This window comes from Cetorhinus maximus, chromosome 17 (genome assembly GCF_964194155.1).
Source record: "Cetorhinus maximus chromosome 17, sCetMax3.hap1.1, whole genome shotgun sequence".
NCBI lineage: Eukaryota > Metazoa > Chordata > Chondrichthyes > Lamniformes > Cetorhinidae > Cetorhinus > Cetorhinus maximus.
In genome coordinates this window covers 54,967,966-54,986,634 of record NC_135895.1, presented here as the reverse complement: position 1 = coordinate 54,986,634, position 18,669 = coordinate 54,967,966, and the positions used below count along the sequence as shown (strand labels likewise).

Below are 18,669 nucleotides of genomic sequence, written 5' to 3'. Positions count from 1 at the left end.
CAACCTTTCACCCCTGAGGCCTGTATTTGAAACCAGTCTAGATGCATAGAATGAAAGTTTCCTCTTTTTATTTGTTCATAAAGTTCTTATGTGAAATGAGTTTGGGCCATTTCTTTAATATCTCAGCATAAAATGCCCATGAGGATTTTCTGATTGCTCTGCCCTAAATTTGGCAGAATGAAACCCTGTTTATGTGACAAAGCTACAGTAAAAGAAATCCTGAACAATTTCAATTTGAAATTGAATTTTCAATTTAATTAAATGAATTGAGAGCTGTAGATTTACAAGTCACAGCTATCAGTTGCTGCACATTCTCGAAAACTGACTTTTCAGCCTCCAGGTTGATGTGATTTTCCTCAAACGTTCTTCATTTCAGATGAGTACCCATGATTTTTGTGTCTCGTAGCTCCAAAAGATATGTTGATCTTCCTCTTGTGGGGTGACCTGGAGGGACAAACCTCATCCAAACCCCACTCCTCCCGTTCTGTCATGCTCTGCGAATCAATCAGTGCCACTTCCTCATTAATACTAATTTCTGTGCCACCTTCCTCCAACCCACCCTGCCCCAAGGGAGTGAATAAGCAAGTGAAGTGAGACGTTATATGGAGAAGGGTTATGATGGAGGAACATGGGACACAATGTAGGTCCACGGACTCATGAGTGGGCTTAAACTCTTCATCCTTGTAACTCTTCTCTCCATAATGATCTTCATCACAGCCCATGAAGATTATTTTCCTTTGTTTCTTGCACTTCCCCCTTTTCATCATTACCATCACCATCAACATCATCATCGTCGCTGTCCCTATTGTCTGCCTCCCCTTCCCTGTGATGGACCTACCAGAGAGCAGGGGTCATGTTAAGAATGAGTCAGCATAGCACTATTGTGATTAAGGTGACAGAAAAGGGTTTTGAAGTTAATGATTGTAAGGTGTGTATCCACTAAACTTGGTGCTATCACGATGTCACCAACTTTAGTGTCTTCTAGAGCTAAAGCTTAACATCTACCTTGAAGCTCCTTGGTAATTGTTCCTTGTAGGGAGTAAGTTATTTACTATTGAGATACTCCCTCTGGTGGTCAAATGTTTCCTGCAATAAGAATGAGTGAATTACAACAACAACTTGAGTTTATATAGCACCTTTAACGTATGGAATGCCCCATGGTGCTTCACTGGATCATTATAAAACAAAGCATGACACCAAGCCAAATAAGGAGAATTAAGGCACCCCCTCCCCCAGGATGCAGGCAGGCAGGCAGGGGGAGAGTGCAAAATTGGGTGGGATGGCAGGGGTGCCGTGCCCAACATCCACTGGAACTTTACCAGCCACAAGGGAGGTGTTGGGCAGCCTGCCCACCCTTGGGTCAATTGAGGCCCTTAAGTGGTAAAAATACTAGCGGTGGAAGGGCCCACCATCACTTGGTGAGGTTGCCAGGTATACCCAGACAGCCTGACCGTGGCCTCAGAGTGGGGTTTCCTCCTGTTTGGAAACCCTGTGCCCTACAGAGAGTTCCCCAGTAGAAAGGTCCCTCCAGAGGAAAGGGCCAGCCCTGCTTGATCACCCTCCTCCTCTGGTCTTCCAATCACCAGCCTCCAACTCCACACCTTGCCAATACCTACCTGATTGACTCCGGTGAGCCCTCCCCACTTACCTGCTTCTCTGGCCTTTATCACTGCTCCCATTCGGGGAACTGGCTGCAGTCCCAGCAGTGGCCACCACTCACGCTTTCTGAGACTGAAGAGCTGGCGGCCAGTCTTAGAAACAGGACCTCCTGCCTCAGGGGGTGCAGAAGCCACAGCCTCAGACAACTAATGGCCTAACAACAGTAAAATAGGATCATATCTTCTAGGGCCAGCAGAGGCGGACTCGCCCACAGCTTTCCAGCTGGTGGGTGGGGCCATCACCTCCATACTAAATCTTGGTCATTATGTCTACAGCATCAGTGTGAAGTGAAATCATTTTACATTAAAACCATAATGACAGTGTTATTGCAGCCCTAGATGATTTGTGAATTAATTATATTTGTTTCCACAGAACAAATGGGAGCTGCTCAGCACAAAAGAGAACTCCGTGGAACTCTACCATCATATCAGCCTTATGACATTGGATAGTATTCTGAAATGTGCCTTCAGTTTTCACAGCAATTGTCAACTTGAAAGGTTAGGAATTGAAAGTCTTAAAAAGTAACTTTTATATGCATTATTTTACTAACTGCTGTTCAAAGATAAAATTAATTGAGTCTCTCTATTCCTGTAACTATATCTCCTAATCTCTCACTGTCTAGATATTTCCTTCCTTGTGATCTTCTAATTAGTGTGAGCAATGTTGTCTGAATGCTTAACCTGCTGATATTTAATCTCTTTCTGCTATTTTAACAAGGGCATTATTAAGCTGTTTATTATAATTTTAATACTTTTATTAAAACAGAAGTTAATATGATAACATCACTAAGCATTTTTTGCATACAGTTTGCTTTCCATTTTGTCTGCTTTCTCACCCTCTCTCTCTCGCTCTATGTGGCTCACATGCTTCCCTTGTCGTCACCTATGTTTGACTTCTTTCCTTTGGGAATAGTTTAAATGAGAATAGGTTCTGGGAGAACTTTGGTTTGGAATGGAGCAGGGAGCATGTGGAGTTGGTGTTAGGTTTATGATGGTTGCAGATATTGGGACCTAAGTGTACTGTATACCTGCTACCAATCAGTATTTCATTGCGACAGTAGAGCCTGGATTTTTGCTACCAAGGTGGGTGACTCAAGTTTAATCCTAGCTCGCTGCACACACCTCAGTAAAAAGTGCCCCAAATGGCACAATATTAGCTCTTGGTGGGGGGACAGGTGCAGGATGGAGTTGGGCCCACCACCCCTGGAAACAGATTGAAGGTGGCCATAGGGGGGCCAAGTGTCAAGCTGGATTGGTTAAGAGCCCTGCCTCAATCCTCTGGGACTTTGTCCCAGTTGTTTGGTTACACTTTAGGCCCTCCAGCCCCCACCTCTCATACCCCATCACCCCCTCACCCACACCCCATGCTATCTCTATGCCAACTCAATGGCAAATCATGCCTCCCATCCAGCTTCCATGTCCCCTTATAGTTCCCATGCCAAGTCATGTCCCCACTAACCCCAATGGCTCTTCATACTCTCAATACCAACCCATGGCACTATCATGCCCATTCATCTAGTATACACTACAGACAGAAAGGCATGTGTGAAACTGCTTAGAAGAAAACATCCATTCAGAATACTTAGGGAAAAAACTATGTTCCTAGAATCCTATAAAAGTGTCAATCAAACAAACCATTAAAGTATGAATAACAGAAGCTTTAAGCACTTCACATCTCTCAATCTTGTGCGAATAAATATTGAGACGTTGCCAAAAACGATCACAAAAAACTTATTATAACCTCATAAAGATGTCAGTCAAGCAAAGTCAGTAATTCTCTTCAGGCGTATAAACATGATTCTGACAGAGTTAATCCTTTCAAGAGCCTGGCTTCAAGCTTCTGTTGTTGATACTCTAATGGTCTGTTTGATTGAAACTTCTATAGGGTTGTAGGAACACCAGTTTTTCTTCTCAAGAATTATGAATGGGTGCTTTATTTCAAAGCAGTTTCAGATATGCTATTATTACAATGGTGTTAATCGGTTCTGTGAATACTGGGCGAATAGGCATGGAAGGACCATGAGTTGGCATGAAGAGTATAAGGTGCCATTGGGCTTGGTGGGGACATCAGTTGGAATGAGTTAGCATGGGGGGTCAAGGGGGGCACGGGTAAGATCCTGTCGAAAGGTTCCCAAATCCAGACCATGGTTCATGACTCCGACTCCATGAGTCATGGAGAAGCTGGTCTGACTCCATGAAAATTGTGGGGGTGCTAGGAGATGCCTACACCTGCAAGAGAGCTGGCTAGGTCAGGAACGCAGGGTGCGGACTCACTACCTGCACTCTTATCCTGTTCTGGCAAAAATTCGGGGCACCGGGAATGTGGGCATGAATCCTGGAATCGGGCTATGTCCACCATTTTTAAATGGCTCAGGAGCTCTTCCAACTCCATGAAAATCAAGGCCTAGGGCTTTTGGGGTCCAGTCAGTGTGTCAACATTTGGTAATAAAGCATAATGCAGACAGGAAAAGTATTCCTCTAGACCCCGTTACCTGATATTGCTAATATTGCACCAGGCTAGGTCGCTCTCTCCTCTCAATGTTGCACCCAGTGATTAAGGCAGGAACTGCAGCTTCTGTGCACTGCAGGTGGAAATGATGTAAATGAAAGAAAGAAATGGCTGGCAATAAAAGGAGGGGGTATGATGGCAGTGATAGGGTTAAATGGTTGGCAGCAAAATGGAGAAATAAATATCATTTTTTTCTATTCTTTCATGGAATGTGGGCATTGCTGGTAGGCCAGCATTTGTTGCCCATACTAATTGCCCTTGAAATGAGTGTCTTGCCATTTTAGAGGGCAATTAAGAGTCAACACAATGCTGTGGATCTAGAGTCACATGTAGGTCAGGCCAGGTAAGGACAGCAGATTTCCTTCCCTGAAGGACATTAATGAACCAGATGAGTTTTTATGACAATCAATAATTTCATGGTCACCCTTCTTAAGGTGAGCTTTTAATTCCAGATTTTATTAATTGATGAAATTTAAATTCTACCAGCTGCCATGGTGGGATTTGAACGTAAGTCTTTAGGGCATTAGGCTGGGCTGCTAGATTACTCACCCAGCAACATTACCACTATCATCACCCCAGTGATAAATCAGAGAGGGAAGGTGCAAATAAAAGGGAGTGAAATGAAAGTTAATAGAGAGAAGGAAGTATACCAATAAGGAGAGAATGAAGGAGGCAGAAACTGACAGCAGTGATTTGGGGAGAAGAGGGGAGAAGCAGTTGTTTGAATGGGGGAAGAATAGGTGCCACTATGAACTGAAAGAGAGTGGGAAGAAACAATGACAACATGAAATCTGAGGGTGAGGGAAGAATGCCAGTTTTAATTGGGTTGTGCAAGATGAGTACTAGGTTCAATTGCTTAAATATTGCTGGACAGGATAAAGGCAATGTCCCATCAGCAATTGGACAGAGTTACACTGAGTTGCATGGAGAATCCATGGGGGCAGGAGTCAGAGAATGCCCTTGTAAGGATGGAAGTGCTATGTTTAAAGCTAGACTGCTCTTAAAGCAGTGCCAGCATGCAAAGGTTTAAAACCATGATCAAATGAGAAGGAAGAGCCTAACACTCCTTAAAGAGCTACAAGGGACCGAGTATTTTAACAGTTTCATGTGGAAGGAAGTGATTGTAAAAAGAATATCGCAGTGATTCCCTTTAAATTTATGAATGCACTTTTCAGATAAATGTAGGACTGTTGTCCGAAATGTATAAAATATACAGTAATGGCAACTAGCTTACAACCATCAAAATTAGCTTTATTAATCTTGCATTCATCCTACATTGTATAGGGCCGGAAGGTGAGGTGCATTTTAGGGAGTTTCCACTTAATACCACATAGTAAGAATAATATTTTCTTTATCCTACCAAACATCATTTACATTTGATGACCCCAGGGTTCCCAAGAGTCAAAGTTGAAACAATTCAGCAAGTGGAGGACTTGACCACCTCACTTAAGGCAGTGAGTCACAGGACTTGAAATTGTGGGACCATTGTATATACCTGTTGGTTAAATTGCAAGGGCGGTGTGGCTACTTGTTTTCACGGCTGGGATTTTCCAGCGCCACCATGGTGGATGCAGCGAGCCAAAGAAAGGTCCATTGACTTTAGCAACACCAGAAAATCCTGACACACATGTTTTTGACTTGTTGGGTTTTGAGGGCCTGTATCATTGTTTTAAAATCATCTTTTGCAAGTTCCCTAGTTGGCATACATGCTCTTGAATGGACCTGAAACTCACCTTCGGCAAAAAGAAATAGAACTTTGGATAATTGAGGCATGGCAAATTTATGGCCCGAAGTCGAGAGAGGTTGATTGTAGTGGTGAAGGCTGCGGTTAAGGCAACGATAGGTCCCTAGTAATTATGTGACAATAGTACTTTAGTGTGACGAGATTGAAATGGGCATACAGGGTGGACAACTCAATTTTTTTATATCTGGAAACCATAGGCACTCAGCAGCAAGCAAGAGGCAGTACTGTCTGGGACTGAGCACTGGGGAAAGAAATAGAGTACAGGCAAGGGAGTGGGAGTGAGCAGAGTAGGTATTTGAACGAGGCACAAGGTGAAGAAATCTCTCCATGTGTAAAAGATAAATCTAATATGGATCCCTGCTGCTCTTCCACTGGTAGCTTTGTTTAGATTTTAACCTTTAATTCAGAGAATCTTTCTGGGATTGATTTTAATCCAGAGCAGGTTTCAAGCTGGAATGGATGCAGGATACAACAAAATTCACTTGCTATATTAAGTTTCAGGCTTCGTAATTTTAACTCCAGGGTTTATTTAAATGCAGCCAGTTCATTTCCTGCCCAGAAAGGGTGTGAAGAGAAAGCAGAGCAGGTGCCAGCAGGAGTAGACGGTCAGGTTGTGGTGAGGAAGGGGTTTCTGGAAGGCCTCACAAAAGGAACAATGATTAACTACTCTGCTTTCTAGAAAGAAAGAACTAACATCGATATAAGGGATAATCTTGTGATCAGGTGATTTCAGCGGTAGTGCAGGTCAGCCCATGACTTCTCAGCATTTGGATTTCTCAATATGTGGTCCCTGTGAGTGCTGCTCCTTAATACTTAATTCAGAGTCATCTCCAATTAATTATTTTTGAAAAATGCTCACTGCTATTGTAGAAGTAAAGATAGTAACCAATTTACACACAGCAAGATCCCAAGAAGAGTAACGAGATGAATAATCAATTAAGAAAAAAAACACTTTTCATGACCTCAGGACGCCCGAAAGACAAAAGTTCTACCAACTGAGCCCAGCTGTCACTCAGTGAATTTTGATACTTTTTTTAATGATAGCAAGCAAATTAAGGCTGTTTCAAATATGATACATTAATTTAAGTGACAACATTTTAACTTCATGATGTGTCATAATAACTATTAACCAAATGAAAGTTCAACAGTTCTTTGATTTGAATTCTGTTTTCACTTTCCAGTAATAACTCATACATCCAAGCTGTCTATGAACTCGGATTCCTTGCTAGTGACCGATTTAAAACGTTCCAGCATCATTATGACCTTGTCTACTACCTCACCCCTAATGGAATCAGATTCCGGAAAGCCTGTGATCTAGCACACAAACACACAGGTAAGCAAGAATTACCAGCATGCCTGAGTAGGCCAATGCCAAGCTATGCCTCTGAGCTATATGATTCAAAAAGAACATCAATATGGAGAGATAGAAAATCATTTACCCAGCTTCCCATTTTAATACACTTTCAAAACATTAACCTGGATTTGCACCAACGGCCCTGGGCCTCACTGGGTATCCCCAGGCAACTTACCAGTGAAGAGTATTTCAAAGTTGAGCCACTGCAACCCTTGAAAGCTGTCAGCTGCAGTGGATCCGGGAAGAGCCCACCTGCACATCCCATTTCATCATTCAGAGCCATATCTTTTTAAACTTATCTTTGTCATGGTGGGCTCCAGCAGTCCCTTTAAGGGTTGGGCCCAATGCAGCAGCGTTCAGGTCTTCCCATTTTTGTAAAGGGAATCTCCAAAAGGCATTGGTCCCTCATATTTGTTTAGACAAAGAGCTTAACACGTGTTTTTGGGCAACTTTTTTTCTGCCTTTACCAATATGTCGACATATAATAAACACAAGTTGCCTATCCACAACATATTGGACGACTTATGGAAAATTATCTTTCTATTGTTAGACTTCAGTCACTGAAGAGACTGAATGTTATTCATAATTTAATAATCAGATGTGATTTCGGGAATGAAATTTTCACACATTTGGGGAAGCTCCATGGAATTTCCCTCACATTCTATTCCAATCCATCTGAATGTAGCACCCACAGCCAACAGTTTCTCTTCCTAGCACACCGTGATGATCTCCAGAGTCCCTGAGGATCTATCCTTGGCCTTGTCTCTTCTTCATCTACCTGCAGTCGATTGGCAATATCATCTAGGTCAGCTTCTACAAGTACACTGATGACACCAAGCTCTAAAATTGGCTTTTTTGTTAGAACAGTACAGATTTCAGGGCGAGATGCTAGAAGTCTGTAAAACTGTGAAAGGATGATGCCGAATAAATTGGAGAAGAACATTTCCATTATTTGAGGATAAGAATGAAAGGCTACAGACACAAAATTAAACGTAAGAGATTTAGAACTGAAGACAGGATAAACATCTTTACACAGAGGCTGTGGATTTAACTTATTGATTGCGGCAGAACATGTCAAGATTTTAAATTAAAATTTAAGAAATGGATGAAGGATAAGGAAGTGAACAGGGCAAGATAAGGACTATTTCCTTGTGTGCAAAGTAAAAAGAAACATGGACTGATTGGGCAAAATGGCCTATTTTCTACCTTATGATTTTCATGGACCTACCCACCAGCACACTCGCCCTGTGCTCTCGCATTGTTAGTATGACATCCAGGGGAAGAAATTCCACTGAATAGCACCCTTTTTTTAATGCACTGCGTAGCCTCCTAACCCTTAGAGATGGAAAGTATGTTGAATCCCATTTTGGCAAAGCCGTTTGTGCACCTGCATCGACAACTTCCTGTAGCATACGGAGCAGGTAGATTTTAGAGTCATTATTGATACAGTCATTTAAAACACAGGAGGCCATTCAGCCCATAAAGTCTGTGCCAGCTGGCCAAGGAGAAATCCAGTCCCAGCTCCCTGTTTTATCCCCGTAGCCCTACAGGTTTTTTTCTTCAAGTTTCCGCCCAATTTCTTTTTGAAATTAATGATTGTTTCCACTTGCACCACCCTCGTGGGCAGTGAGTTCCAAGTCATTACCATTCACTGCATTAAAAACTTCCTCCTCACATTTCCCCTGCATCTTTTGCTCAAAACCCTAAATCTGTGTACCCTGGACCTTGTACTGTGACCGAATGTGAACGAATGTGAAGTTTTCCCTTGTCTACCTTATTAAAATCTGTCATAATCTTGTACACTTATAGCAAATCTCCACTCATTCTCCTTTGTTCCAAGGAGAACAACCCCACCTTTTCCAATCTAACTTTGTAACTAAAATTTCCCCATCCCTGGAACCATTCAAGTTGTGTCGACAGTGTGATTTTACCTTTGACCAAGTGGTAAAACATAACTTCAGTGATATACCCTAGCAACATGAGGGTGAATGAAAGAAGATTCTCCATCATTTGCATTATAATAGAGGCCAATGAAAACAGAGATGAACTCACCTGTTGGCAACCATGACAGATGACGGCAAGGTACCACCATTTATGATACTGAGATGAAAGGCTCTAATCAAAGAAAAAAATTCCAGGGTTATCTGGAGTTGAGTGATAGATTCCAAGCTTCCGGTAATAGAAATACCTTTCCAGCTCCAACTGATGATTGAGCAACCATCAGCAATGCCCTGGAATACTGAAGATTTGCCAAATGTGGCACCTTGCGCAATCTCACAGGGTTTCTAACTCAGCCTCCAGTATGTAGGATCTCTCACTTTTGCCACTCAATGGATGTGGTCCTCGAGTCACTTTCATCAGCAGCCGTAGTCTATCTGAGGTCCCTGAATATGATTAACACTGACCGGCGCACATCTATGAACACTCTCACTGAGATCACAACAATTGTGATGCCATTCCAGAATTCCTTTTCAACCGACCAAACAATGTACCCGGTTCATGGTCTGACCTTCTGATACAAACACTCAGCCCGTTAGCTTACCTGAGCTGTTCACACCGCTTTCAGGATTCAGTCCCTTTCAGCTCACTCGCACGTTCCTTCACCAAGAACATTTAGTGTTGTATTTTCTTCTTACTGCCAAACCAAAAACTGATCAATTCACAGAGAGCTTTGCTTACTTTCCCTCACATAAATTCTGTGTTCTGGACTGTAGTTTCTCAGACCAGCTCTAATTCAATCTCCCAATTAACCGTCTATTTACCCTTTGCTTTTGAACTTTCATTCCCATACCAAACTCAGGTCACAGGGGCATTTCTCGGAATGAAAATGCTTGCTGGGAAGTCCAATTATACTTTTTTCAGAGTTATTTTGGTTTCATTTTGGAATTAAAGGGATTTCTCACAAATAGAAAATACAGGTGTTTTGCCAAAGCACAAAGCATAAGTGTCATCACACCTAGACTGTAAAGAAAAATCCATGCACAAACCAAATCCATTTGGCTTTTTTTCCCTAAATTTCTATGAAGTTTTGCTACTTAACTGCAAGTGGCAATTTAAAATATTATTGTAAGGTATATGTAAGGGCAGAGTGTTTGGGATGAATTTTCATTCCGAGGCAGAGGCAGATTTGGAGGTAGCTATGCCAGCAATTTTTCACTACCGTCTGGCATGTTCCTGCCTCCAGCCTATTTTCAGGGAGGTGGCTTCTGGGGTTAGGGGGAGGGGCAGGGGGTGCAGTGGTGGGTTGGGGGGGGTTGATGGCTACCCTACCCTAACCTAATTGGCAGATAGCCAATTAGGGCAATTCAAGTGCCAGTTGACGACACTCTTCACAAACTGTCTGGATTTCCAGTTGGCGGACAGGCCCCTCAATGTGGCTAGAGCCTGTTGATGACATAGTGGTGGCCTCCGGGAGGCTGGCTGGGAGAGGAGGGCTGAGGCGGAGAGGTGCATCCCACAAACCATCTCAGCATGGGCCACGAGGCTGCATTGGCCACAATGGTGGCCACAGGCTACCCAGTAGAGGGACAGCCCCTCCGCAGTGATAGTTTGGCAGCTGTGGCCACATTATACCTTTTACCATTTACATGTTTCATATGGTAGGTAAAAAGGCTTCTGTCCAAAGCCTTTGCTTTATCCCAGATGACCTCAGAGGTCACATGACTATGGCAAGCCAGAGTACACACAAAAGGCAGCAATGCACAAAGGCATTTTTCCAAACATTCCCCTCTTCTTAAAAAGATAAAAAGCACCTTGCATGCATTATCATTTGCAGCTGCAATTTACCCACATACATGGTCTATAAAGAAAGTTATCATGCATGAACAGAAACTGTTCATCCTAGTCTATCTCACTTTCATCTGTCACTGCACACATATTGCACACATAAGGCAGAATTTTCCACTCCGGAGACTAAGTGCGATGACGGGCAGGAAAGGCGACATGATTTCCACCGGCTGGCGTGGTAGGTTTCCACACCAGATCGTCCATCCTTTAGCTCATTATACATGCGTGAACATGCAGCACATCATATCTTGTGGCGGGGCGGGCCCCGCCATTACCTCATCAGCTCACATATCTGGGCACCATATTTAAACTGCACACGTACACACGATCACTCTCTGCAGCCCAGGACTTGTCATGGCATGCACCAGAATGACCCCGAGAAGGAAGAAGACCACAGCTTCGAAATTTAGTGATTGTGCACTGACGGCACCAACCGCCTCCAGGCAGTCGAGGACCGGCAGGAGATGCTTTTCCCCTGTACGCCAGAGTCCACCAACACAAAGGCCTGGCAGGAGGTCACCAATGTGGTCAGTGCCAACATGGTGCAGAAGAGGACTGCCATCCAGTGCAGGAAGAGGGTAAATGATCTCATCCACTCCGCCAGGGTAGGTTGATCTTCCCCTCACACTCTCACAGGACCAAAAGGCATCCACAATCTGTGTTAGAATCCACAGGGATCTCACACGCTACCAGCACAAGGGACATCATCACTGATTCTCTCTCACATACTTTTACATCTTCATCTCTTGTCACATCCTGTCCAAGTTGCATCTTCAGCCCTTACATAGGTCCAGTCAACACACACAGATGGCAAGCAAGCACATCATCTGCTTTGACATCCGTTCTGCTCAAAGTATGCCCATCGGTCTTTATGCAGGAAAAGATCACCCACAACAACAGGGAGAGATCCCAGATCAGTGAGGGTGGCGGGTGGTGGGGGTGGTTGGGGGAGGGGGAGGGTGCGGAGGTGGTGAGTTGTGGGGGGGGGTGCCGGAGATCAGGCAGAAGACTGGCCTCCAGCAGTCCTCTGAGTGTTGGTGATCTTGGCTGTCACTGCCTCCGTCTGCTGTGGGCCCAAATATGTACTGTGCTCACCAGATGGTGACCCTGAGCCTGCCCTAAAACTAGATTGCACGAGTTGTGTGATGGAGGGTGCAGCTGAAAGCTGGCTCTACATTGAGTGGGTCCTCAGAATCCTCATCCAAGGTGATCTTGGGGCTGGTTAAGCATGTTATCGGTCTAAATCATATTGCCAGTGTCAGGACATGATTTTAGGTCAACGATTCCTCCCATTCTCTGTTGACATCAGAATGGTATATTTAGTATGGGTTCTTCTATGCAGCCTTCAACTGGGACATTCACCAAAATTAAAATATTCTTTTGCCAGACAACGTGATACGCCAGAGGAAGGAGGCACTGAAAAATGAGAAGGAACTGGAAAGAATCAAAGAAAAGAAGCATTGTGACTTCTTGGATATTCTTCTGTGTTCAAGGGTTGGTACCTATAAGTAGTTATGGTTATGAACATGGATTTTATGCTGAGTGGGAAAAAGTGATCATTTCATTTTTTAAAATATCTGTGTCGTGTAGCTCTTCATTTTAGAAGATGAGTAGTGTGCTACTGCCCACAATTACAAGGAAGAGTGTTACTTTGCCTACCCTTGTCAGATGACTAATCTTTTTCCAATACTCATCTGCTATCCAAGGCGGTAAGGGGAGTGGCACTTGGTACCACTGCTACCCCCCTTAATATGGCATCCGGGCTTTCTTTCTCAGGTCTTTTTCTATTTTGCTGGGTTTTATTCAGGAATATCTGAAGATTGGTCTCATTGACATTGCATCCTTTCAATACCTTGTTTCCTTCTTTGGGTGACTGTCAGATCTTCCACTTGAAGCTCTATGTTAAAAATACTACAGATCACACAATAGCCACGCAGTTCAGCCACCTGACATTCTGTTCTCTGAGCCAAACTCTTCCTGAGTTATCTGTTGTTTCCCCAGCCTGCTTAGCATTCCTATCACCCCTCCAATGCATTATTCCCAAATTAGGGAGTTGTGCTATTAAACTACAAATGGTACATTGAGTGAGTTAACCTCTGCAACTTACTGCAAGCCAACTTGGGGACAAATTTTTGTTCCTGAGTCTGGAGCAGAGAGTCGGGAAAATTCCAACACTGCAACCCCAACTCAGGAGAAAATGCCCTAAATCTTCAATACTCTCTCTGGGGGTGGTTGTGAAACAGAATTGGGCCTGCTGTCCCCGGAAAGAATTCGGAGGCAGCCACAAGGATTGCCAGTGCCAAGGCAGGCTGTTGAAATGGCCGGCGTGGTACTTTGGGACTTCCTCCCAGTTACAATGAAAACAACAAGACAAAATCAGCCCTCTAGCCCTCACCCCCCCCCCACACGACCCACGCCAACACATGCCACCTCATGCCCCCCACCCATCCCCATGACCCCATACCCTCATTCCAACCTATGCCCCTCTAGCCACGCAATAGTCCTTCATATCCTCCATGCCAGCCAATGAACCCCACTCATCTCCATAGCCCTTTAGCCAACTTAGTGCCAACTCATGCCTACCCATGCTGCCCCACCCACCACCCTATGCCCTTACATCCTTCATGTCAACTCACCCAGTATCCACCATGAACATACCTTAGGAGGAATGGTGAGATGAAATAAAAAAAGTTTTAAGTGTCTATTGCAGATGTCACTATATTTAAAAAAAACACCCTCATTGATAAAATTTAAATCCCTTTGAGTACTTTATCCCTTATGAAAACATGCATTTGTATTCATAGTCCCACATCAGAGACAGCTAATCTCTTAATAACCACTAGCTGTCAAACTGTGAACTTAAAGGTCCCCATTGTGATGACAGGTTGTAGAAACAGTCAAGCAGCACTAATCCGTATGTAAACAAACAATGAAATAACAAGCACTGATTTTTTTTCAACTGCAGTCTGGACGTTTTCTTTCAAAAATTTAAATGACTTGGGGGATTTAAATGACTAGGCAGTTCTATAGAGCTTATCCACTTTTTACGCACATTCATGTCTACTCAACAATCCCATGGGGCACTTAACCCCTCTCCCAAAGAGGCACCTGACCTCTCTCAAATGGCACCTTACTTCTCCAAAAGGGTTACCTTACCTCTCCCAATAACTCTGGCAGCTTTAGAACGTTTCCTCAAATATCTAAAGCCCACAAGTCATGTTTTGGAAATCCCAGTAACAAAAATTGGATCTATTCGAAGACAGCTGCACTTTTACATGTGCAGCTGCCTCCGGGAACCACAGATGTGCAAAGTACAATCCACCCCCATTCCCTCCACCCCCGGTGAAAATGGCGGATGACAGGTTTGGAGGTGGGACTTCCAGAATGAGGGCTCCGGTGCCATTTTGGCTAAGGCATGGAGCTCTTCCGACTCTGGAAAAACCCAGACCTCAGTGTGTGGAAGTCCTGCCTCCAGGGCACAGCACTGCAAATGCCCTATGGATTTTCAAGGCCATTAAATTCAACAATTTCAACGCAATACTCATTCTGACACTTGTGTTTTCACTTCACAGTTAGTTGTAATATCCATGAAAATGTATTAGAATGACAGGGAAAAATAACTCATTTCATTTTCTAATGGGTTTCTAGTCTGTAGACTAACAATAATTTATCAATAATATCCATTACCTTTTCTCCATTGAGAATAATTTTATGGCAGACAATTGGTCCTGACTCAGTGTAACAATAATTTTGCTTTAGGATGAAAATGGAATGGGATTATCGGATGAAGACCTTCGAGCAGAGGTGGACACATTCATGTTTGAAGGCCATGATACTACAGCTAGTGGAATCTCCTGGCTCCTGTACTGTCTGGCTCAACACCCAGAACACCAGCAGAAGTGCAGAGAGGAGATCCATGAGCTTCTGGAGGGACAGGAGAAATTTGAATGGTGAATTTTGGAATAAATTTTACTCTTGTCTGTGGTTATATGATGTAAAATCAGACTTTCTTGAACAGAATTTTTTTTTACATCATCGTGCTTTACATGAATTAGCATGCAAAATTTTTCAGTCCACATAAAGAGTACTGTGTTTAATTCTGGTCAGCACATCTTGGGGAAACATAATCAGACAATGACTAGAAAGCATAGAAAAGCAGCAGGACCGATCCCAGTGTAAAGGAGATGGGTGATGAGAAATGATTCATCTAGAAAGCTAGTCAACAGGGGTCACTGAGGTATATCAAGTAGCTTAGAACACTACTTTAAATTAAGTCAGGAATGTAGAATCAGAGAACATAGGCTTCAATATAAATATGATTGAGGAGATAAGGCTATGGGCAGAATGCCTGATTCGTACCTTTCCCACTGAGGTGAAAAAATGTTAGTGTTGTGAGGGTTGTTTGTTGATCATTGTAAGCCTCATATTATTTGAGTCAATCCCACACTGAATTTAACAGTTTTCTCATTGTCTGCTCACCAACGCTGCTGTTGAACTGGTGCAGCAGTTTATTGATTCTGTTCTCTCAGTGCAGGATTATTAGAGAGATTTTATTGTTCGCAAAGTTTAGAATTGTTTTTGCTTACTATTAGCATATGTTTTTTTTCAGTTTAGGTCTGATTTTTTTGCATTGCAAAGCTTTTACCTCTAGCTGTATCTTTTACAATTGTCTAGCTTCCAGCTGCTATATCACTTGCAATGAAAAAAGTGGGAAAAATGGGGTTCCAATGTACATTTAGATTTGAAGGAGGAAGAGTAGTTATTGACAAGAAAGGAGTATGCAAGTGTACCTCACATATTATATCTGCACCACCTTTCCCCTGTATCCATAAACTCAAATGTCCCTCATGGGTATGACAATATGACAATCAATGCTTTGGCACTATGCCCTGAGGGCTGACACACGAAAACTTGTACCACAGGATTAGTGCTTCACACTTGAGTCATCAAATCTTTCTAAGCCACCGCTAAAGACATTTGCCAGATCAATCAGTCAACTGTTCCCAGATGGATCAAGCTAGTGACAGGGGCATTGTTTGCAAGTGGCAACACACTCATCATTTGGAAAGGAGGCGTTCTGGAAGACAGAGTTCTCAAGAATCCAGAGTATCATAGATGACGTAGAAGTGCCATTTCCAGACATGCACAGTGCAGTGCTATCATGTTGTGATTCTGCCAAATGGCAACTCTGCTTGGATCCGCATCATACAACAACATATCCACTTTGTCAACCATCTGGTATTAGGCTTCTGTTCATCTCATTTTTCTCTAAGATATTTTCTGTACTGCACCCCACACCCCAGTCATGGCAAATATTTCAACTTCATTTTGAACATTTATTACAGCTCAGATAGTGATCCTCAGGCTACTATCCAGGCAGTTATACCCTATGCGCGCAGCCAGAAACTGCTTGGTACTCACCCACCTGCTACAGAGATGTTTACACAGTCCATCGCCTCCCAATCCTGGTCATATACCCCTTAGCCTGATGATGTGTAAGATGGCCGATCAATGTTTATCAGAAAAAAAAAAAATTTCTTTGAATTCCAGATTGATTCCCTAGTCTGAACCCCACCTTTGACCTGCATTTTCCTAACTGGAGGGCGTGTGTACCTCAGCTACTTGGAAGATCATTTCCAAAGATATGCCAGGTCTGAACTGAGCCACCAGATTAGGAACTCTCAGCTTAGGGATTGAATGAAGTCAGTGGAAAAGAAAGTTGAGCATGATATGAAGCAGACTGTTAATGTGTTACCAATTGTTTCTTGTCTGGTTGTGAAAGTTAAAATGACCCCAATGTTGTGTTTTGCTGCAGCTGAAAACCTAACCTTATATTAAATCCAGGTTATGTCCTTGTTCTGTTAAAGGGGGCAGATTTAATTTAAAATCATGGTGATAGCACTGTTGAAATTCAAAACATATATTTGGTTTGAATTCAATACAAGTACGTCGTGCATATTTGGAATGGAACAAAGCTCCTAAAGAATAAAAATATGCTTAAATTGGACAAAACTTGAAAATGTAGGCTGCAGAATTACTCCAAAGCAGGACTAATGTTGACAAGTCATTGAAACTCCCTAAAAACTCACCAGTGTGACAAGAAACAGCATTCTATATACTGCATTTAATTTTAAAAAGAAATGAAACAGGCATTCAATGTGTGCTGGCAACAATTTGTAAGCAATATGTAAGAGAGGACACCTATTGGTTGAGAATGTGTTCTTGAAGCATGGTCCTCTAAGAGTTTGAAGCATGATGCAGTGGATAATTTTGATTTTGACCAAAGTAATTTGGACTGCCAATTCGCTATTGCCCATTTTACGCAATCACACAAAGTCTAAGTTACCACCTGTCCGTCTGTGGTTGCCCATTAGATCAGTCGCACAGCCTTGGGTCCCTCTGTCAGTAAAAATAAACTAGTTCAACTGAAATATGTCAATTAATTTTATTTAACCCTATTCAGAATTCATTTTTTAAATTTTGTATTTTCAGGGAATTCCTAAGTAAGATGCCTTACACCACAATGTGTCTAAAGGAATCTCTACGGCTTTATCCCCCTCTACCAGGAGTGTCCAGGAAACTGACCAAGCCACTTGTATTCCCTGATGGGAAGCATGTACCTGAAGGTCTAGTATTTCAGAAATTTAATTATATGAGCAAATTATTGTCAAGTATTTAGTTACTATTGGTATCTATTCTTGTTCTCTATTATCCATTTATAAACAACTGCCTTCTCGTCAGAGATAAGTGAGTGCTATATTTGGTACATGGTGATATTATAAACACCAGCGAAGCATTGATGATTTCTGGCACTGTTGTATCATTTGTTTGTTTAATGAAAATCAAGTGAAGGAAATCATTGATCCTTTTCTACCTAAGACTTTTGTGTGTGTGACAGCTTTAGTGATGATGCTGTGTGAAATAAGTTTTAGCAGTCTCAATGTAGTTCTTAGAATTTGCAAATTTACAGCACAAAATTGCCTAGGATGGTGCTCTAAATGCTTGCAATCTCAGAGAGGTTTGAAGGATGGCTGACATAGGAGTTGTAAATATCACAGTTGTGCAGTGTGGAATTTCTTTTTAGAGGGCGTTTTTTTTTGCTGGGTATTCCCATCAATTCCATGGATCTGTTTATGTCCCCAACATTCCACTTGCTCTCTGAGTGGTTGTCACACAAAATGTTATTTTTAACATTTAGGCAACTATCATACTTGTATCTTTTTGCTTCCCTTAATAACGCTGGCTGGAATTTTCCAGCCCAGCCATGGCAGGTTTCCCCGCGGCGAGCTATTCAAATGTTCATTGACTTAGGCAGGACCGGAAGATCCCGCCAGCAGGAGGGGCCAGAAAATTCCAGCCACTATCTGCCACATTTCTATTCATTCTAATCTTGCATTGTGTTTAAGTACTACATGAATAAGAGAAACAAATGTTATGGCATGTTTATTGTATGGGAACGTCATGTAGGCGGCCTTGTACCTCTTGGTGCTGGGTAACGGGATGGCTTTATAACAGTTGATTACATTTTTAGTGACTTCCTGTATTTGCCTTCTATCCGGCACTACTTCAGTATTTTCAGTGGGTCAGCTGAGGAAAAACTGCTTCATCTGCCCCTTCT

The 18,669-nt window shown here is 42.7% G+C and overlaps 1 protein-coding gene across 1 annotated transcript in view; it reads left to right on the top strand.

Moving 5' to 3' along the window:
* Positions 1 to 18,669, top strand: part of LOC144692408 (cytochrome P450 4B1-like) — a 44,362-nt gene that overhangs the window by 13,389 nt on the left and 12,304 nt on the right. The window contains exons 5-9 of the mRNA XM_078561229.1: positions 2,032 to 2,156; positions 7,093 to 7,244; positions 12,439 to 12,545; positions 14,811 to 15,001; positions 17,544 to 17,677. Of these exons, the coding sequence (XP_078417355.1) occupies positions 2,032 to 2,156; positions 7,093 to 7,244; positions 12,439 to 12,545; positions 14,811 to 15,001; positions 17,544 to 17,677 (709 nt within the window). The remainder of the gene's footprint in view (positions 1 to 2,031; positions 2,157 to 7,092; positions 7,245 to 12,438; positions 12,546 to 14,810; positions 15,002 to 17,543; positions 17,678 to 18,669) is intronic.